A 23121-nucleotide genomic window follows, 5' to 3' on the forward strand; every position below is an offset into this window, starting at 1 on the left:
AAAGACAACAAAGAACTTTTATGGCTATTACACACATTTTAGGAAAGCTACTGAGAATTTTTTTGAGTCTCTTTTCTATGTAGCTGTCTATATAACTATAGACATGTCTGCTAATTTAAACAAAAGAACCTCTCATAAATTAAAAGTGGCAAATATAATTTCCTTTTCTTAGCAGAATATAACTTATGCATCTATTCAGGAAAACCAGCTAAAGAGAAATGTTTAAAAATAAATCTTACATATTGATCTCATAACTAGAATAACAATGTGACAGCTTAACTAAATTGAGTATTTCAATAGTAGTCTTTATTACTGACAAAGTATTTCATAAACTCCAGGGCAGAAAACTATAGCAAGAAGATTTTTGCACTAAGTGATGATAAAAATTGATGGTAACAAATTGCTTCTCACATCACAGACTGTCAGGAAGATTAAAAAAAACAACAAACTCGATGTTTAACCAATGTTTCAAAAACAGCAATTCTCAGACTTTTTGGTATCTGGTTTATATAAATGAGATTCAAAAGTATAAAATAATTTAAAACTTGAGTTATACTTTGTAGATCAAGTAAGAAAAATGCCAAATCCTTTCACCCATAATTCTAGTTGAAAAGAAAATGCTCAGAACCTCAAACTTAACTGTAGACATGTATATTTATTGATATTTGTTTGGCTTACAAAAAAAAAGAAAAATTAAGGGTACAGAAACGTGAAACCCAACAAAGTTAGGGAAAAAGCACTGGGCTCACATAACACAAAGACAGATTACTTTTGCTTCATTTAAGCTTAATTAACCTGCAATTATGATTAAACTCAGGGGAAAAAATTTCTCTCCAAATTAAATACAAAAATGTATTACTTCCTAAGTCCATCCAAAGTTCTTATTATGTTAATATTCAAATTCATAAAGCAGCACTAAATGGCCAGAAACATCTCTAACCTTGACATTTTTTCAGGAGTAATAATGATCCGCAGCAAATGCAGGCCAACCAAAAACCACTTAACTAATTAGTAGTTGCAGTCACCGAGAAAAACATGAATCAACACTGTTATTACAAGTGGCACATTTGAGTGGCATCTAATTATGACTTGATGAGCACGATACTTGCATTATCAACATTACTACTGCATCCCATCAGGGCCTAAAAGCTGCTGATGGCATTGACTTCGAGAAACTCCCCCTCAATGGTACAGCAGCACCCAACAATCGGCTTGGCAGGGGCCCCCCTCACTAAATGACACGTTAAGCGTAATTACTGGTAGACATTGTAAATAAACAGGATTGGAAGTGAAAATTGTACCAAGTGCATAAGACACAATCTGACACATTGGAAGTGGCAGCCTTAATTGAGAGTTTCTTTGACTGCTCAAGATCATTTCAACTGCATTTCTCAGAGGACAGTGATTATAACTGTGGAGACAGACGGCATAATGGTATCGGCACTGCTGACAGAGCAGTGAATTAAACTGTATCTGCTGCTGTGTGAAAGCCTTGATGAGAGGTACAGATGCCGTAGCGGTCTTATCATTATAACACAATGGTCATGTTGTCATCAACCTTTCTGGCTCCAATTGAAAAGAAATGATTGTGTGTTGAAGCTCTCCCCCACCCCCCCCCCACAGCACCCCCCCTTCTCCTCTTCTATCTCTTGTTCTGAATAGAACCAATTTTCAGAGAGCTATGAAATCACGCAATAGGTCCTAAAATGCAGCTGCTTGGCATACAAACGGGTCCCCATTAAACTGGAATCACACACAATATGTGTTTATGCCAGAAGAACAAATAGAAGCTGAACACAGGCCAAGTTTATTCACACACACAAAGACCATGTAGCTCTTCATCAATATAATTGCCTTTTATATTGTAGTTTAAATAATAGGCTCTATTATTTCCTTAAAGTCCTAATATTCCTGGCATTTTATCACTATGTTTACAAGGTAGGTTCTTCAAAACTGTGAAGGAAAGAGAAAAGACACCCACACAATTTTTACAACATCAAATATTACTTCAAATTTTTAGCCTTAACTACTTGACACCTTCTACCACAATCTGGTATTTCTATCATAACAAAAACATAAACACTCTGCATTTTTCATAGGAATTTGACTTTTTATTCAATAATATTCTTGCTCATAAAAGAGTAAGAAAAATCATTTCACACTAGAAAGGTTTAGCCCCACACTAGAAACGTTTAGCCCCAGTAAAGAGAGGAAAACAACAACAATACTTATTTTCTAAACATTTTGTAAAAAGTTGCCCTGTAATTTAACTTGATAAACTTAGCTGGGCAAAGCTAGTCCACATTTTCTCCAGTTCTGATCCAGTATACTCCATCAGGTAGGTTTTTATTTCTTCTTATAAGAGGGAACAGTGGAAAACTTAAACTGTGCTTTAATTTTCAATTTAAAAAATTATCCCAATGCTAAGCTGACACCAGAGAAACCTACTTACAAACTTTCTAGATCCAAAAGAGAGGAGCATATTTCAAAGGGCATTTGTATCTTTACAAAGGATGATCCAATTTCCAAAACCAAAAGTCAGGTCACCTGACATGAAACAAATTATTTTTTGTGTGGCACTGTGTGGCACGTGGGATCCTAGTCCCTCAACCAGGGATCCAACCAGTGCCCCCTGCAGTGGAAGTATGGAGTCTTAACCAATGGATGCCAGGGAAGTCCCAGAAATTTTTTTTTAATATATAAATTTATTTACTTTCAAATGATAAAATTTTTTTAAAAGTTTAACTGTCCATATAATGATTTGCCTATAGCCCTAAATTCAGGCTTTCCTCATAATATCCACAATCCATGACCCAGTGCTATACCTAAAACACCTATAATTTGGATGACAAAAAGGTTTAAAAAAGAAAAAAGATGAACTTTAAATAAAATGACCCTACTGCAGCTGTGTTTTTTAAAAATCCTAGTATTTTAGAAATACATACTGAAATATTTACAGATCAAATGATATGATGACTGGAATTAGTTTCAAAATAATCTGAGGTCAGTAAGAATAGGTGTATGAATGTACAGAAGAAGACAAGACTGGACACAAACTGACAACTTTTGAAGCTGTGTGGTAGGTGCATGGCGGGGACGGTTCATTATATATTTTTTACTTTTGTACAAGCTTGACACTTTCCATAATAAACGTTTTTCTTAATGACTCTCAGAATTCAGAAGTATAACCTGAAAGAGTATCAACTGCTGCTTCTATCAGTCTAGTCGAATTAGCAAAGTCTGTCTCTCCTGTTCTGTGACCCCAAAACATGCTCATACACTTGCCATCATAGAATGTATCACACTGTAGGGGCACTGGGGTTCTTTTAATTTGCTTTGTCTTCCACTGAGTGAGCATCAGGGCAGAAAAATTCTTCATTCATGGCTGACTCTCTTACACCCAGCACAATGCTACGTACAAAAGTAGGTATTCATGTCCGTGTGTGTCTGATGACTGAAACCGTCTCAGGCCTAGGTTCACATGTGAACACCCCTCTCAGAGGAATGTTCCCCGTAGCACAGAATGGCTTAGGAAACAACCACTATCACCGTTTATCGGGCCAACAATGTGTCTATTGTGTGCTGAGCCCTTCACATGTGTCTGCTCAAAGATCCTCACAACAATCTTACGAGGTAGGCATTACCAGAGCAGTTCTTGTATTTGAGAACACCGAGGCCTGGAGAAGTTAAGGAACATATCCCAGATTACAGAGTTCTAACTGGTAAAGGCCAGCCAAAGCTATGTCTAGAGGACTCCAATTGTCTATGTTCTTTTCTAATTGCTCATATTTAAAAAGTGCCATCCCACCCAGGGTGCTGCTTTCTGAGCAAAATTCCTCTCCATTCAGCCCATTCTCAGCAATCTTTAGAGGCAGGATATCTCTAATGTATACATGGCAAACATACTATAAATTCTCCTGCAGTACTGGATTACTTAGAAAGGTTTTCATGTAGTGAGAAAACAATCATGAAAGCTAGCAGGTATGCAGGAAAATTGGTAGGCCCTAAAAGAGAGCAAAGGATCTAATGCTGAGTGGCCTAAAAGACATGAAGGAACTTCACCTTTACTTCCATCTGTCTTTCCAGGGAACATGGCTTTGCTCAGCAGTGGTGTACTTTGTCCAGAAAGACAAGAGATAGACTCGGGAAGAGCTGGTAGAGAGCCAAGAATCACAGGGAAATATGGGCAAAACCAGCTAGGAAAAGTATGCCAGGCTAGGAAGAGTTGATCCCGACAGTCTAACAAAGCTTTTTCTCACACTCATTTGGCTGTTCTTCCTACACTAAGAGAACTAGAACTAGTAGGGAAACATTACAGGGAGGCAGATTTCAATTTTGTACCAAATGAAAACCTCCCCTGGTGCTGTCCAAATGTGGAGACTGTGTCCCGAAACTTATTCATGGAGGGTAAATGATATGAACTCAGTACTGAAGGGGCCCTGGATGGCACAGTAAATGAGATGATGGTAGTAGCAACAACTAGTGTTTACAGAGTGTAGTGCCAAGCCCTGTGTTCAGCACTTTTTACATGGGTTATCTCATTTAATCCTCAAACAGCCTACAAGGTACGGTCATTTATTTCACTTTTACTAGTGCAGAAATTAATTGCTCGGGGCATACAGGGATTCACAGCAAATGGTGTTTCTCACTGGTGAAAACTGCCTCATTCCCTTCCAAATCTGAATTGCCACCCTCTGTTCTAAAGTCATGAACCGTTTATCTCAGGCACAGTTTTTTAACAGATAAAGTTTTCTTAGTTTTCATTTTCTGTTCTTTTCAGACTGAGTGAAGAGTCAATACTCTGTCTTCCTGCCATCCAAATGTAAACTAGGCTGATGCAGTAAAGGTAAAAACTCAATGAATACAATAATAAAGGTGAATTCTTTCAGGCTCTGAGTTGTTCATAAAGAGAAATGCAAATTTTTTAAACTATCAAAGATATTTAGAGGAAGAGAAAGGGAAAAGAGAAATGGTAGATGAAAGCAAAGTTTACATGTTACTCTAAAGGTAATTATTTTCTTTTTAGATTCTACATATAAGGATGTTATAGGGGCAATCCTAAGACGGCAGAGGAATAGGACAGGGAGACCACTTTCTCCCCGACAAATCCATCAAAAGAACATTTGAACACTGAGTAAGTTCCACAAAACAACTTCTGAATGCTGGCAGAGGACATCAGGCACCCAGAAAAGCAGCCCATTGTCTTCGAAAGGAGATGGAGAAGTCTCGAGGCTACTGTAAGAATAAGACTGAAAACCAGAGTCAGGAGGCTTAAGTCCAAACCCTGAGAACACCAAAGAACTCCTGACTCCAGGGAACATTAATCGGTAGGAGCTCATCAAACGCCTCTACACCTACACTGAAACCAAGCACCACCCAAGGGCCAACAAGTTCCAGAGCAAGACATACCATGCAAATTCTCCAGCAACACAGGAACACAGCCCTGAGCTTCAATATACAGGCTGCCCAAAGTCACTCCAAACCCACTGACATCTCATAACTCATTACTGGACACTTCATGGCACTCCAGAGAGAAGAAATCCAGCTCCACCCACCAGAACACTTACATAAGCTTCCCTAACCAGGAAACCTTGACAAGCCACCTGTCCAACCCCACCCACAGCGAGGAAACGTCCACAATAAAGAGGAACCACAAACTGCCAGAATACGGAAAGGCCACCCCAAACACAGCAATATAAACAAGATGAAAAGGCAGAGAAATACCCACAGGATAAATGCCCACCAAACCAAACAAAAGAGGAAGAGATAGGGAATCTACCTGATAAAGAATTCTGAATAATGATAGTGAAAATGATCTAAAATCTTGAAAACAAAATGGAGTTACAGATAAATAGCCTGGAGACAAGGATTGAGAAGATGCAAGAAATGTTTAACAAGGACCTAGAAGAAATAAAAAAGAGTCAATATATAATGAATAATGCAATAAATGAGATCAAAAACACTCCGGAGGGAACCAACAGTAGAATAACGGAGGCAGAAGATAGGATAAGTGAGGTAGAAGATAGAATGGTAGAAATAAATGAAACAGAGAGGAAAAAAGAAAAACAAATTAAAAGAAATGAAGACAATCTCAGAGACCTCTGGGACAATGTTAAAAGCCACAACATTTGAATCATAGGAGTCCCAGAAGAAGACAAAAAGAAAGACCATGAGAAAATACTTGAAAACTTCCCTAAAATGGGGAAGGAAATAATCACCCAAGTCCAAGAAACCCAGAGAGTCCCAAACAGGATAAACCCAAGGCGAAACATCCCAAGACACATGTTAATCAAATTAACAAAGATCAAACACAAAGAACAAATATTAAAAGAAGCAAGGGAAAAACAACAAATAACACACAAGGGGATTCCCATAAGGATAACAGCTGATCTTTCAATAGAAACTCTTCAGGCCAGGAAGAAATGGCAGGACATACTTAAAGTGATGAAAGAAAATAACCTACAGCCCAGATTACTGTACCCAGCAAGGATCTCATTCAAATATGAAGGAGAAATCAAAAGCTTTACAGATAAGCAAAAGCTGAGAGAATTTAGCACCACCAAACCAGCTCTCTAACAAATGCTAAAGGATCTTCTCTAGACAGGAAACACAGAAAGGATGTATAAACTCAAACCCAAAACAATAAAGTAAATGGCAATGGGATCATACTTATCAATAATTACCTTAAATGTAAATGGGTTGAATGCCCCAACCAAAAGACAAAGACTGGTTGAATGGATACGAAACAAGACCCCTAAATATGCTGTCTACAAGAGACCCATCTAGAAACAAGGGACACATACAGACTGAAAGTGAAGTGCTGGAAAAAGATATTCCACACAGATAGAGACCAAAAGAAAGCAGGAGTAGCAATACTCATATCAGACAAAATAGACTTTAAAACAAAGGCTGTGAAAAGAAACAAAGAAGGACACTACATAATAATCAAAGGATCAATCCAAGAAGAAAATATAACAATTATAAATATATATGCACCCAACATAGGAGCACCACAATATGTAAGACAAATGCTAACAAGTATGAAAGGGGAAATTAACAACAACAGAATAATAGTGGGAGATTTTAATACCCCACTCACACCTATGGATAGATCAACTAAACAGAAAATTAACATGGAAACACAAACTGTAAATGACACAACAGACCAGTTAGACCTAATTGATATCTATAGGACATTTCACCCCAAAATAATGAATTTCACCTTTTTCTCAAGCACACACGGAACCTTCTCCAGGATAGATCACATCCTGGACTGTGGATTTTTTTTTAATTCAAAAAAACTGAAATCATTCCAAGCATCTTTTCTGACCACACTGCAGTAAGATTAGATCTCAATTACAGGAGAAAAACTATTAAAAATTCCAACATATGGAGGCTGAACAACACGCTGCTGAATAACCAACAAATCACAGAAGAAATCAAAAAATGCATAGAAATGAATGAAAATGAAAACACAACAACCCAAAACCTGTGGGACACTGTAAAAGCAGTGCTAAGGGGAAAGTTCATAGCAATACAGGCATACCTCAAGAAACAAGAAAAAAGTCAAATAAATAACCTAACTCTACACCTAAAGCAACTAGAAAAGGAAGAAATGAAGAACCCCAGGGTTAGCAGAAGGAAAGAAATCTTAAAAATTAGGGCAGAAATAAATGCAAAAGAAACAAAAGAGACCATAGCAAAAATCAACAAAGCCAAAAGCTAGTTCTTTGAGAAGATAAATAAAATTGACAAACCATTAGCCAGACTCATCAGGAAACAAAGGGAGAAAAATCAAATCCATAAAATTAGAAATGAAAATGGAGAGATCACAACAGACAACACAGAAATACAAAGGATCATAAGAGACTACTATCAGCAACTATATGCCAATAAAATGGACAACTTGGAAGAAATGGACAAATTCTTAGAAAAGTACAACTTTCCAAAACTGAACCAGGAAAAAACAGAAAATCTTAACAGACCCATCACAAGCATGGAAATTGAAACTGTAATCAGAAATCTTCCAGCAAACAAAAGCCTGGGACCAGATGGCTTCACAGCTAAATTCTACCAAAAATTTAGAGAAGAGCTAACACCTATCCTACTCAAACTCTTCCAGAAAATTGCAGAGGAAGGTAAATTTCCAAACTCATTCTATGAGGCCACCATCACCCTAATACCAAAACCTGACAAAGATGCCACAAAAAAAGAAAACTACAGGCCAATATCTGATGAACATAGACGCAAAAATCCTTAACAAAATTCTAGCAAACAGAATCCAACAACACATTAAAAAGATCATGCATCATGACCAAGTGGGCTTTATCCCAGGGATGCAAGGATTCTTCAATGTCCGCAAATCAATCAATGTAATACACCACATTAACAAATTGAAAAATAAAATCCATATGATTATCTCAATAGATGCTGAGAAAGCTTTTGACAAAATTCAACATCCATTTATGATAAAAACTCTCCAGAAAGCAGGAATAGAAGGAACATACCTAACATAATAAAAGCTATATATGACAAACCCACAGCAAACATTATCCTCAATGGTGAAAAATTGAAAGCATTTCCTCTAAAGTCAGGAACACGACAAGGGTGCCCACTCACCACTACTATTCAACATAGTTTTGGAAGTTTTAGCCACAGCAATCAGAGCAGAAAAAGAAATAAAAGGAATCCAGACTGGAAAAGAAGTAAAAGTCTCACTGTTTGCAGATGACATGATCCTCTACATAGAGGATCATGAAAACCCTAAAGACTCCATCAGAAAATTACTAGAGCTAATCAATGAATATAGTAAAGTTGCAGGATATAAAATGAACACATAGAAATCCCTTGCATTCCTATACCTAATAATGAGAAGATAGAAAGAGAAATTAAGGAAACAATTCCATTCACCATTGCAATAAAAAGAATAAAATACTTAGGAATATATCTACCTAAAGAAACAAAAGACCTATATATAGAAAACTATAAAACACTGGTGAAAGAAATCAAAAAGGACTCTAATAGATGGAGAAATATACCATGTTCATGGATTGGAAGAATAAATATAGTGAAAATGAGTATATTATCCAAAGCAATCTATAGATTCAATGCAATCCCTATCAAGCTACCAAGGGTATTTTTCACAGAGCTAGGACAAATAATTTCACAATTTGTACGAAAATACAAAAAAACCTCAAATAGCCAAAGCAATCTTGAGAAAGAAGAATGGAACTGGAGGAATCAACCTGCCTGACTTCAGACTCTACTACAAAGCCACAGTTAACAAGACAGTATGATACTGGCACAAAGACAGAAATATAGATCAATGGAACAAAATAGAAAGCCCAGAGATAAATCCACACACCTACAGACACCTTATCTTTGACAAAGAGGGCAAGAATATACAGTGGAGAAAAGACAATGTCTTTAACAAGTGGTGCTGGGAAAACTGGTCAACCACTTGTAAAAGAATGAAACTAGAACACTTTCTAACACCATACACAAAAATAAACTCAAAACAGATTAAAGATCTAAATGTAAGACCAGAAACTATAAAACTCCTAGAGGAAAACATAGGCAAAACACTCTCTGACATAAATCACAGCAGGATTCTCTATGACGCCCATCCCAGAATAATGGAAATAAAAGCAAAAATAAACAAATGGGACCTAATTAAACTTAAAAGCTTTTGCACAACCAAGCAAACTCTAAGCAAGGTGAAAAGACAGGCTTTAGAATGGGAGAAAATAACAGCAAACAAAGCAACTGACAAAGAATTAATCTCAAAAATATACAAGCAGCTCCTGCAGCTCAATTCCAGAAAAATAAACAACCCAATCAAAAAATGGGACAAAGTACTAAATAGACATTTCTCCAAAGAAGATATACAGATGGCTAACAAACACATGAAAAGATGCTCAACATCACTCATTATCAGAGAAACGCAAATCAAAACCACAATGAGGTACCATCTCACGCTGGTCAGAATGGCTGCTATCCAAAAGTCTACAAGCAATAAATGCTGGAGAGGGTGTGGAGAAAAGGAAATCCTCTTACACTGTTGGTGGGAATGCAAACTAGTACTTACTAATACTAGTAAGGAGATTCCTTAAAAAACTGGAAATAGAACTGCCATACGACCCAGCAATCCCACTATTGGGCATACACACTGAGGAAACCAGAATTGAAAGAGACACATGTACCCCAATGTTCATCACAGCACTGTTTATAATAGCCAGGACATGGAAGCAACCTAGATGTCCTTCAGTAGATGAATGGATAAGAAATCTGTGGTACATATACACATGGAGTATTACTCAGTCATTAAAAAGAATACATTTGAATCAGTTCTAATGAGGTGGATGAAACTGGAGCCGATTATACAGAGTGAAGTAAGCCAGAAAGAAAAACACCAATACAGTATAATGCATATATATGGAATTTAGAAAGATGGTAATGATAACCCTGTAGGCAAGACAGCAAAAGAGACACAGATGTACAGAAGTCTTTTGGACTCTGTGGGAGAGGGTGAGGGTGGGATGATTTGGGGGAATGGCATTGAAACATGTATATTATCATATGTGAAACAAATCGCCAGTCCAGGTTTGATGCATGATATAGGATGCTTGGGGCTGGTGCATTGGGATGACCCAGAGGGATGGGATGGTGAGGGAGGTAGGAGCGGGGTTTAGGATGGGGAACACATGTACACCCGTGGTGGATTCATGTCAATGTATGGCAAAACCAATACAATATTGTAAAGTAATTAGCCTCCAATTAAAATAAATAAATTTATATTAAAAAAAATAAGGATGTCGTACAATATCTTTCCTTCTTTGTCTAAAAAAAAAAAGATACAAATGAACTTACTTACAAAACAAAAAGAGACCCTCACAGACTTAGACAAGGAGCTTTGCTGGTCGGGGGTTGGATAGTTAGGGAGTTTGGGATGGACATGTACACACTGCTATATTTAAATGAACAATCAATAAGGACCTACTGCATAGCATGTGGAACTCTGTTCAATGTTACGTGGCAGCCTGGATACAAGGGGAGTTGGGGGAGAATGGACACACACACACACATATACACACACACACACATATATGGTTGTGTCCCTTTGCTGTTCACCTGAAACTATCACAACTGTTAATCAGTTATACTCCAACACGATAAAAATTAAGTAAATAAAGTGTAAAATAAAGTTTTTTAAAAGATAATATTTAAAATTTCTTAAAAGGAAAAAAGGTAAGTTGATTTGGTAGAAATTTGCTTCCATTTTTGCATAATGCAAAAGGTAAAATCTCTACTATCTACCTGGACCAAAACATTTTATGATAACTCCAATCACAAGAACTTGAACTATTCCCACTGCACACAGTAGGCCAACCCAATATCAACAACTAATTCAAATACATTAACTTTCAAAAATGTCAATGGTATAACTCTTTCAGCTGTAACTCAGTGTCAGTTTGAGTGTAAGAAATTCCCATTAATCCTCTATTAGGGAAGGAGGAAGTCCTGAACAACTGCCATCCACACATTCACAGATAAAAAAATATTTTTACCTATGGCATACTATGACAGTAAGCCAGTCATAGCATACTGGCCACCAAAGACAGGTTATTGTCAACAATATCCCCTTTCGGTTTTCCTTGTTACAGCCAGACACCTGAAATAAACTAGCTACTGAAACTTAACTATCCTGCTGCATTTTTATAGCTGCTTTACCTCCAGCAAGAATAAATGTTGAAATGGTTTTTAGTGTAGTTACCAAGTCAACCCTTTATGATATAATCAAACAACCTGACTACCGTGGCATCTGAGAAGGATGGAGAGGCCTTGCTTCCAAGTGGGAGGGTCACTTTCCCGGCTAAAGTCTGGCTTTCCTGTGACATATTTCCTCCTGAACCTTCTGAGCATGATCAGATTTGCTCTATTTTAGGGGATAAAGTCGGAGAAGGCAATGGCAAGCCACTCCAGTACTCTTGCCTAGAAAATCCCAAGGATGGAGGAGCCTGGTAGGCTGCAGTCCATGGGGTCGCTACGAGTCGGACACGACTGAGCGACTTCACTTTCACTTTTCACTTCACACAATGGAGAAGGCAATGGCAACCCACTCCAGTGTTCTTGTCTGGAGAATCCCAGGGACGGCAGAGCCTGGTGGGCTGCCATCTATGGGGTCGCACAGAGTCAGACACGACTGAAGCAACTTAGCAGCAGCAGCAGCAGCAGGGGATAAAGTAATAACAGATTTACATCACATAAAAAAATAACAGCAAAAATTAAGAAATTATACCTTTTGTGAGACTATCACTTTCCTCAGTGAAAGAGCTATTTCAACCATTCAAATTCCTAAAATGTGTAAGTTCTGTAAACCTAGAATTCCCTTTCTATGAATTAACCTAAGGAACTAATCAGACCATTGTAAAGATGTATGAATTAGAATTCTTATCATGGCGTTACAGATAATTCCTAAAAACCAGAAATAAACTAAAAAACTGTTTAAATAAATTACGGTACTATCTTATGATAGAATATTATGGGTAACACTAAAAACTGATAAATTTCTCTACTAACATGCAAAGATGACCATGATATACTATTTACTTAAAAGAGTAGGCTGCAAGATTGAGTGCAAAGCATGACTGCATTTTTTGTTGATATATTTCACAGATAAAAGAGCAGGAAAGAAAGACTATAATACACTAATGTTGGCTTTTATCAGAGTCAAAGTAACAATTTTTGCTCTCTTTTAACTGGTCTGCATAGTAAAAATTTTCATAACAAGTACAAACTGTACTTTATGTACATATAAATAATATACTTATGAAATGATAATGCTCAATCCATTTCTTTAAAAATCACAATAATGCCAGAGCATTTTTTTTGGCAAATGGGAAGACAATTCTTCCTTTCTTGGCTGCCCATTGCATCAGCAACTAAACACAGAGTACATGCCTACCCACATAACCCCAAAGCACAGCTGTATGTGTTTGAACAATTCCACTGAAATGCTTACATACTTTTCTGAAATTCCTCCAGTTTTTTAACTGCTTCATCTCGTTCTTGCCTAATTTTGTCGCACTGAAACGAAAAGAAAACAAAAATGTTAAGTTTGTATCATAAGTTTGGAAAGACAAGAGAGGGTAAATTTATAAACACTTTTAGGAAAAGAAACAGAAATTAAAAATCTTTAACAAGCATTAATGATATATCCAGAAAAGACCAAAACTCTAATTCAAAAAGATCCATGCACCCCAGTGTTCACAGCAGTACTATGTACAATAGTTAAGGAAGCAACCTTAAGTGTCCATCAACAGATGAATGGATATAGAAGATATGTGATATATACATACATATAACTATGACAAACCTAGACAGCATATCAAAAAGCAAAGACATTAGTTTGCCAACAAAGGTCTGTCTAGTCAAAGCTATGGTTTTTCCAGTAGTCATGTATGGATGTGTGAGTGGGACCATAAAGCAAACTCAGCGCTGAAGAATTGATGCTTTTGAACTGCAGTGTTGGAGACTCTTGAGACTCCCTTGGACTGCAAGGAGATCAAACCAGTCCATTCTAAAGGAAATCAGTCCTGAATATTCATTGGAAGGACTGATGCTGATGCTGAAGTTCCAAAACTTTGGCCACCTGATGCAAAGAACTGACTCATTGGAAAAGACCCTGATGCTGGGCAAGACCGAAGGCAGGAGGAGAAGGTGATGACAGAGGATGAAACGGTTGGATGGCATCACCAACTCGACAGACGTGAGTTTGAGCAAGCTCCAGGAGTTGGTGTTGGACAGGAAGCCTGGGTGCTGCAGTCCATGGGGTTGCAAGGAGTCAGACACGACTAAGGGACTGAACTGATATATATATGACCGTGTGAATACAGCACTTTACATTTTAATTCTACCATGTCAGATAAACACATCTGGGATATTCTTTGTGGGGGGTGGTTCATACCTCTGGATGTAAGGGAATATTACTCACCCATAAAAAAGAGACAGTGCCACTGCAGCAGTATGGACGGACCTAGAGACTACCATAGTCAGTCAGTCAGACAGAGAGAAATACATCACTTATACGTGGAATCTGGGTTTCCCAGGTGCCATTGGTGGTAAAGAGCCTGCCTGCCAATGCAGGAGACATAAGAGACACATGTTTGATCCCTGGGTCAGGAAAATCCCCTGGAGGAGGGTATGGCAATCCACTCTAGTATTCTTGCCTGGAGAATCCCATAGACAGAGGAGGCTGGCAAGCTACAGTCCATAAGGTCGCAAAGAGTCAGACACAACTGAAGTTACTCAACACACACACACACAATCTAAAAAATAATACAAAAAATTGATTTATTTACAAAATAGAAACAGACAGACATAGAAAACAAACAACTATGGTTACCAAAATAAGAGAGGGAGGGAGGTAAATTAGCAGTTTGGGATTAGACAGATACATATCATGGGTTCCCTGGCAGCTCAACTGGAAAAGAATCTGCCTGCAATGCGGGAGACATGGGTTCAATCCCTGGGTTGGGAAGATCCCCCAGAGGAGGGCATGGCAACCCTACAGTATTCTTGCCTGGGAAATCCTCATGGACAAAGGAGTCTGGTGGGCTACAATCCATGGGATTGCAAAGAGTCAGACACAACTGAGCAACTAGGCACAGCACAGCATATATAAAATAGATAAACAACAAGGATTTACTGTTCAGCACAGGGAATTATGGGCTTCCCTGATAGCTCAGTGGTAAGGAATTTGCCTGCAATGCAGGAGACACAGGCGATGTGAGTTCAATCCCTACGTCAGGAAGAATCCTCCGGAGAAGGAAATGACAACCCACTCCAATATTCTTGCCTGAGAAATCCCATGGACTGAGAAGCCTGGCAGGCTACAGTCCATAAGGTCACAAAGATTCAGACATGACTTAGCAACCAAACCACTTCAGCAACTAAACCACAACAATCACAACTGGGAATTACATTCAATATCTTGTAATAATCTATACTGGGAAAGAATACACATAGAGAGAATAACGGAATCACTCTGCTCTGTACATGAAATTAACATAATATTATAAATCAACTATAGTTCAATAAAAAAAGAAAACATATTTTTAAAAAGAAAAAAAATACGAAGGAAAAAAGGCATTAATGGCCACAGAGTATTTATAACCACTCACCAGCATGATACTTGTACCATTTGTATCTGGCCAATTTTCTCAGACCTTCTAAGATAATGAGTCACCTTCCTGCTTATTATCTCCTCAGTAACAGACCAATTTAACATCCTTGAGTTAAAATGTATTCATTCTTTAAGAGAATATTTGTGCCTCTTCTCAAGCAGGTATTTTTCTGGCAGAGTAAAAACCCCACTCATGCACAGGACAGATTCCTGAAACTGGGTCATTTCAACTACCCAGAACCCTGGGGAATATAGGAAGGGGTCGCTACCTGGAGACAAACTCCTCCTCAATGTCCTATGCCCTCTGTCACTCAAGAAGAAACTGTCCTTGTATCCTTAGAATTCTGAATAGAAGAAGGGATAGCAAATTAAGATTAAAACTAAAATCATGGCATATGGTCCCATCACTTCATGGCAAATAGATGGGAAAACCATGGAAACAATGACAGACTTTATTTTCTTGGGCTCCAAAATCACTGCAGATCCAATATTCACTGGAAGGACTGATGCTGACACTGAAGCTCCAATATTTTGGCCACCTGATGTGAAAACTGACTCACTGGAAAATGAGTGGAATGTTAGGTTTTTTAAAAATTCATTAATACCTTCAGGGCCAGTTTAGACATGTCCACTGACTCAGTGATACTATCCAACCATCTCATCCTCTGTCATCCCCTTCTCCTCCCACTTTCAATCTTTCCCAACATCAGACACATTCATTATGAACACAGAATTTCACAAAATAGGAAGTATAACACATTTTAGGAAGGTTTTCATCAAAAACGTCTAAAACTTTAAAAAGTGATTTTAGCTGTTAGAATGATAATTAAAATTTTAGTTGTGTGAGAATACTATTATACTACATATAATACGACACAACTTTATATTTTAATTCTACCATGTCAGATAAACATATCTGGGATATGTTTTTGGGGATTTCATACCTTTGGATATTTTTACTTTCAAATGTCAGTGGCTAAAAATTATGATGCCACTGACAATTTGGAAAAACCAAATTAAAATAATGAGATCTTCTAACAGACTGGCAAAAACCGAAAAGGTCTGGTACCAGGAGTCGGAAACGCTCACATACTACAGGTGGAAATGTCAACTGGCGTATCTACTTTAGAAACAAACTAGCAAAATTGGAATTGCAAGGACTTCCCTGGTGGTTCAGTGGTTAAGACTCTACGCTTCCAATGCAATGGGCATGGGTTTGATCCCTGGTCAGGGAAATAAGATCCCACAGGCCTTACAGCAAGAAAAAATATTGGAATTGCATATACCCTATGACTCAGCAATTATACTTCTAGATTCTATCACTAGAATCTCATTACTATGTGTACAAGATGACCTATATAAACATGTTCTGCATTTATAACAATACACTATGGTATATCCATATAATCCACTATAAATAAAGATGAATGAACTAATGTTTTATGTATCAATGTTTTATAATGTTTTACATCTATCAATATATATAAACCAGATTCTCAAAAATCATAATGCTGAGTAAAGGAGTTATAGGATATATATATCAAATGATACCTTAAACACACAAAAGTACTTCATATTTATAAAGACATGGAACAGAAGGATACAGATAAAATATATGAGAATAGTTGCCTCTTAAAAGCCAGAGAGGGGAAGGGTCTAGGGTTGGGTGATACTGAGGACCTTCAATTTTACTTTTAAATTTGAAAAAGTAAGCTAATTCTGTGACATGTATATGTGTCATATTATTCTCTGCCCTTTTCTATGCTTTTAAAGTATTTTTAAAATAAAAAAATTAAGCTATTGTTCAGTTTTGGCCATTAGTCTATCAAGAACTGAAACTTTTTAAAAGTTTTAGTTTTAAAAACCTCTGTCTATTTGGGTAAACCCATTCTGGCTAGCATACACAGAATGAGTACACGGTGCTAAACTAGCAAAGCTATTTACTTAAATCCTGACTCAGACCCTCCATAAGAGGGATCACGCAGGACCATTTTCTAAAGGAAAAGGAATATCCTTTCAATAAGCTTTCTGGTGGGAATTTAACTTCTGCTAAAAAAAAAAAAAAAAAGAGTAATTCTAATACAGTTTCTAGTCCCAACTTAATGTGTAAACCGAATTTATTGTCTTTTGGTATTTCAAGTTCCAAGTGCTGGACTCCTGGATTCTCAGCTAAGTTTATGAGATCCTTTCCCCACCAGATAGTGTAACACCTAGCTTTAGGAGCATGCTGGCCAGCTGACTCGGGAATGCTCCTCTCGTTTTCATGAATGTGGCACCTGTTTGCTTTGTACTTCCCCACCAGTCTGCCAATCTGCCCACCCATGCCCAAGCTCTCCTCTCCTAAGGCCCAGGGAGACATGCTCTGGTTAGTAACAGGACTCAGCAATCAGAGTCTTATCCCTGCATTCAAGTAAGGCATTTCTACAGTCCACCTATATGCTTTCCCACTAACTCTACAGTCATCACCAGCGGCTTCAAAGCAGTCTCCCAACACACCAGCTGTGTTCTATCAGAGGTCTTCATGTTGCTTTCTATTTTCTGCAACCATATTATGCTAGAACTGGCAGCCACAGAATTTACCATCTGCTATGGATACTGAAAGGGGTTGCGGGGGTGGTGGCAGGGGGGAGATTTACACATGCTACAAAAGCAACTTATTTATTCCAAACCAGAGCTGAGCAAAATATGGAGGATACATCCGTTTACTAAGCAGAAATCCAAATATCTACTTTTTTCATCATTTTAGGTGAACCCAGAAATATATCTTGTAATCTTTATCTCATTCCACCAACAGGAAGAAATGAGCAAAGATTCTGGAAGGATGTTACCTCTTTATGTCCCACAGAAGCCCCTCACCCATCCCACCCCGTCCTCTCTCCAGCTTGCGCAGCTGCACCATTTGCAGAAACTGCTTCTTTTTGTGTGAGAATTGCTCGTGAAGACTCTCCAATAGCAACAGATGTTCTTGGGCCCACATCACTTAATGATGATGCTCAACGATTCTCTGCAGCTCAAGGCTGGGGGAGAACCCAGCAGCACCAGTGCTGGCTGGCTGAAGCAAGCTGGGTAACATTACATCTATTCTAGAGTCTCTATTCTGGCTCTTCATGAAGTGGCGAATTGGCCGGTGGTTAGCCTTGCTGGTTTTGAAAGCTCTTAATATTAGAAGCCCTAGCTGTTTTCCAGAACTCTTCCTTGAGGCTCATCCAGGCAGCTCGGATGAGCTTACCTGGTAAGCTTACCTGGCTTCGGAAACTACACCAGCATTTCAAAGCACTGACTGGAAGGCTGACTTATAGAGGAAAGTCTTTCCAGGGTGAACTGGCACTCCCTTCTCCCCTACCAAAATGGGCAGCTCTGTTCTTTCTGCCTCACATATCATCCAACTCCAGTTTATACTAAGATGTCTGCTCACTGGGGCTCAGCAGAAGTATAGATAACTGATTCAGACACTAAGATATCTTTATATTTTGCTGTGTATGTTTTATGCAAGAAAACCTCTGGTGTTCTGAACTGTGTCTAACTTCCACTAACACAAACATTAATTTTTATCTCCATGATGCACAGATTTAACCAAGGGTTGTGAGCCTGTAGAAACACCAATTTGGAGCCCAAGAAGTGCACATGTGCACTGCCTACACAGAACAGAGCAGACGATCTGGACAAAGACTACTACCTTACAGTTGACTGAATTAGACGTCTAAGCAGGTATCTACTGTCACCACTGAAAGCCTTTATTTCCTTCCTCCAAGTACTGAACAAATTATTCATACAGGCACTGTGTTAAGCAGGAAAAAAATACAGTGAGAAACATATCAGGCAAAGTGCTCTCAAAAAACTTATGCTCAACCAAGAAAGATCAACAATCAAACAAGCAATTTATAACAACACTTGCTATAATTAGAGAAATACTGCACTAGAGGAACACCCAGCAGAGGCTACAACATTGAGTCTGAAGAGGTCTCAACCCTACACCATTTTTTACTTATTTTTCTTGAACTTGATCCCTTTTTTGTCCGTTACAATATTTACAAGTTTAAACAGGCAGAGCATTCGAATTGTGCATATCTACCTGTGTTAGTATCTTTGGTGATGCAGTTCAAAAACCATCAAATCATTTTTAATAAAAATCAACAATTCTATTGTTCTACCTCTGTAAGTCTGGCTAGAACTCAGCTGAGCTTATCTTTAAAGAACACAGTAAATTAAATCATTCCCACTAGGACGGAATTCTTTTCACTCTCTTTCTCTTGTGCTGGTGTTCTTTCTTCAATTCAAAGTTCTTTCCCTCCAATTTTCACAGGCAATAAAGTAGTAGCTGCCCCCTAAAGCTGTCTTACAGCATTCTCCAAATTCTAGGTATTGTGTGTTAGATGGAAACACATGTCATCAGAACAGAGATCCTTGCTCTTTGTTTCTGGATAGATTGCTGTTAATAAGAGACTCATTTTCACTTTCAAACTGCTAAGTAATTACTTTTTCTCTGGCACGACCACTTGCCACTCTGTTCTAAAGAAACTGCATGTATGTGAATGTATTATGCATGAACAGTTAGCATAATGGGTGCATATCTTGCTCTTTAGAGTGGCTTCTTTATTGATTTCTTAAAAATAAAATACTTTGGGACCTTCACCTCTGAAATTTACACAAGATGAAGAAATTTTTACAATAGACAACTGAGCCAAGATGCAAACAGTATCATCTATCTTGCTTCTTGAAACCTAAGTCTTGGAAAGTGTCTGTCTCATTCTCTTTTCATTCATTGTTCCTGGCAAGCTGACAGAACCGCCTGATGCAGGGTTACAGTAGCTCACCCAAACGACTTCTAATCAGCCACTTAAACATTTATTCATTTCAAAACTCGATCTCAGAACATAGTATTAAACATAAATACTTACTGTTCAAAGGCAGACATTCTTCTATTCTACAGATTTCTTTCTTTTTATGCACACTCCACACACACCCCCACCACCCTGAGAAATGTGAAAGCTATTCCATTAAAAGCTCAAAGAAGCTTTGCCCCCACCCCCCGCCACCTCCGTATATAGGAAAAAACCACAAAGGACTATGACAAAGATTCTGAATGAGTCATAAAGGATGCCCTTCAATTGTAGAAGCATGACTAACACATTTAAATATGATAACTGCTTCACGAGCAGAGTGAAACTTCATTTGGTTGACTTCAAAATATATATATTTTTCTTTTACCCCCAAAATAATTTGAAAGGGTTATTGAAATCAATGTGATAGGCCTTCCCAGTTTCTAACATATTGTTAATAATGCTACTTAGGCAAAAAATAGTGCAAAGTAACCTTTCCATCATCTCCCACCTTTAATGATGTCTTTAAAAAAAAAAAAAAAACACTAATCCAACGCATACAACTTACCTGTGCCCTATATAAGATTTTGATAATGAATTTTGGTTGATAAGATGTGATAAGTACATAAGAAATAGGTGTTTCATTACAAAGAAGCAACAATCTTGCTTGTGAGAGGGAGAAGACTTTGATAAAAACAATTTAAGTGATATTTAAGCCAAGCATTAAAAGATAATAAGGGTTTGTTGCTTGGAATTGGGTAGGAATCTTGTCTCTGTTCTTTTTCCCATCCTACCCCAAATTCTAAGCGTTCATGGATATGAACGCTTTGCGTCATGAACGTTCATGGATGTGCATTCATGTTCTAAGCACAATTCATCACAGTCATTTGTCAACTTGCCTGTATCCCTCATTAGAGTGGTTTTATACTTAAGAGTGGGATATTCGCACATTTTTCTTTACATCCCCGTGCTCAAAAGGCATTCAGCAAAAAACTTTCCTTTCAATACAAGGTTTCCTCATCAACTCAGATCCTGATTCCATCCTCAAAAAAGTTGATAAAAACCACAAAAGGATTGTGTTACACTGTTCTTAAGAAGGGAGAACTGCAAAGGGAAAGACCGTTAAGACACTGGCCCACCCTCCCAAATCTCCTACTCTGACCCTTGCACTTCACTGTGTCAGAATCTACACACACGCACGCACAGGCAGGTACACATGTGCAGACACACACAGAAACACACACATGTGAGAATTTTTCTAATGTAATATTGATTTGACATTTAACTTGCAGTTTTCAAATACAAACCAATATATGGTGAAGAAGAACGATCCAGAAAAGTATTGAATCTGATCATTTCTGGTGGAAAATTTCTGAGCTTACAATAAAAAATAAAGAATAAAACCAAGACTTTTGCGGGAAAAGTCAATTAGCTCCCCTAAGTTTACCTGCTTCAAAATGAGTATTTGGAGTCAGGATACCTATGTCTGAATCTAGACTCTGTTAAGCCCTGAAAAGGAGGTTGTAAAAGTGCTACTCGCTCAGTAATGTCTGACTCTTTGTGACCCCATGGACTGTAGCCCTCTGTCCATGGGATTCTCCCGGGCAAGAATACTGGAGTAGGTTGCCATTCCCTTCTCCAGGGAATCTTCCCGACCCAAGGACCGAATCTGTGTCTCCTGCATTGCAGGTAGATTCTTTACCTTCCACACCACCAGGGAAGCCATGCTGAGCCCTGAGGTCCTGATTTCTGTGAAACAAAGCTGGCACAGGGTTGTTGGGCACATCAGATAAGGAAGATAAGGGGATGTACATGACCTGCAGTAGCTTCTTAAAAAAACACTCTCTTCAGCAACTGCCTGTTCTGAGGAAATTCACATCCCACCACCTGTCTCAACAGAGGAGATTCCAAACAGGATATAAAAAGATGTACCCAAAGGAATCACACCCCGTGTCTCTTCCCACCGATAAGGTTCGTGACCAGACAACACAGATGGTTAAACTTAATGTGGACACAAGGAAGGAAAAAACTTGCTGTTTATTTTTCTATTCCCTTCCATGTCTGCAAAATTTGCCCACACTGAATTAACTATGGCAAAAGGAGTCTTACTTTAGACTCCTATCCTTGACAAATTTAACTGAACTTGTTTGGGGTCACGAAGTAATAGCTATGAATATCTGCTGATGTGGACTGCACAAAGCTCACACAGCCAGGCAGAAGAAAGTGCTTTGCCAGAGAAAATGGTGCTCTCCATTTACCACCTCCAGAACTAAAGCTGCTTTTACTCATTCTGTGCTGTATAAAAAGGCTTTTATTATAGGCTTCCCTCCTTTGTCATACAGCCCCCTTTGGGGGACAAATCTGCAGTAATAAGCCTGCTAGTCTTTTAACACAAGATAAACAAGAGTGTGGTAAACTTAAAGCCATCCTATTTTGTTTTACCCGACCACACAGCATTCCATATCGCTTTCATGTCTTTTCTTCCCATTTCTGTTAATAGTTATTTTTAAAGAATGAGTATAGGAGCAGGTCAATAGAGATGTTACAAAACTTTCTGGACATACTCTGTGTAGAGAAACATGTAAACAGGTAAAAGGCCAAGTTAATTTTTAATCCTTCTTTTGCCAAATGCATTTACCTGCTGTTCACTTGTATTACAGATGGTTCACTTAAAAACTCACTGCAGAAAGTGGCTCGCAGTTAAACAACCTTCATCATCACTAATAACAGATGTTTATAGAATGTCTACTATTTTTAGGGCAATGCTAGGTGTACAAATAAGCAAGGATTAAAGAAGGATAAGAAAAAATACAAAAAAAATTTGTTCCTCTTATGTTATTCATGTTCTCCTAGATCCTTCTTTCTCTGTCATATGGAGACATGTTTACTTTCCCTAGTACTATTTTCTATGTAAATCAAAGAGTTCTCCTGAATTAACTCTTCCTACTTGATTTGCTCTTTCACTCTTGAACCAGAAACATCTATGGAGGAGACTCAATTGCTAAGTCTTGGCTCTTTCTCCCCGAGCTGGAATATGGTTGGGTATCTTAAGGAACGAGGCTCAAGCTATCTGGCTTAAGCATCACCCATCGGCTTTGCTTGAAATTATGGGGCATT

General features: G+C 38.1%; 1 protein-coding gene across 4 annotated transcripts in view; it reads right to left on the reverse strand.

Moving 5' to 3' along the window:
- The window catches only part of SHTN1 (shootin 1), a 109370-nt gene that overhangs the window by 67018 nt on the left and 19231 nt on the right, over positions 1 to 23121 (reverse strand). For 3 of the 4 annotated variants that reach the window (XM_005225770.5, XM_003587898.6, XM_059882077.1), the window contains exon 3: positions 13026 to 13086. In XM_005225770.5, coding sequence (XP_005225827.1) covers positions 13026 to 13086 — 61 coding nt within the window. Of the gene's footprint in view, positions 1 to 13025; positions 13087 to 20082; positions 20107 to 23121 lie in introns of those variants that run through there. The other variant, XM_059882076.1, reaches the window with a different exon arrangement.

The sequence above is a fragment of the Bos taurus genome, chromosome 26 (genome assembly GCF_002263795.3).
Source record: "Bos taurus isolate L1 Dominette 01449 registration number 42190680 breed Hereford chromosome 26, ARS-UCD2.0, whole genome shotgun sequence".
NCBI classification, from domain to species: domain Eukaryota; kingdom Metazoa; phylum Chordata; class Mammalia; order Artiodactyla; family Bovidae; genus Bos; species Bos taurus.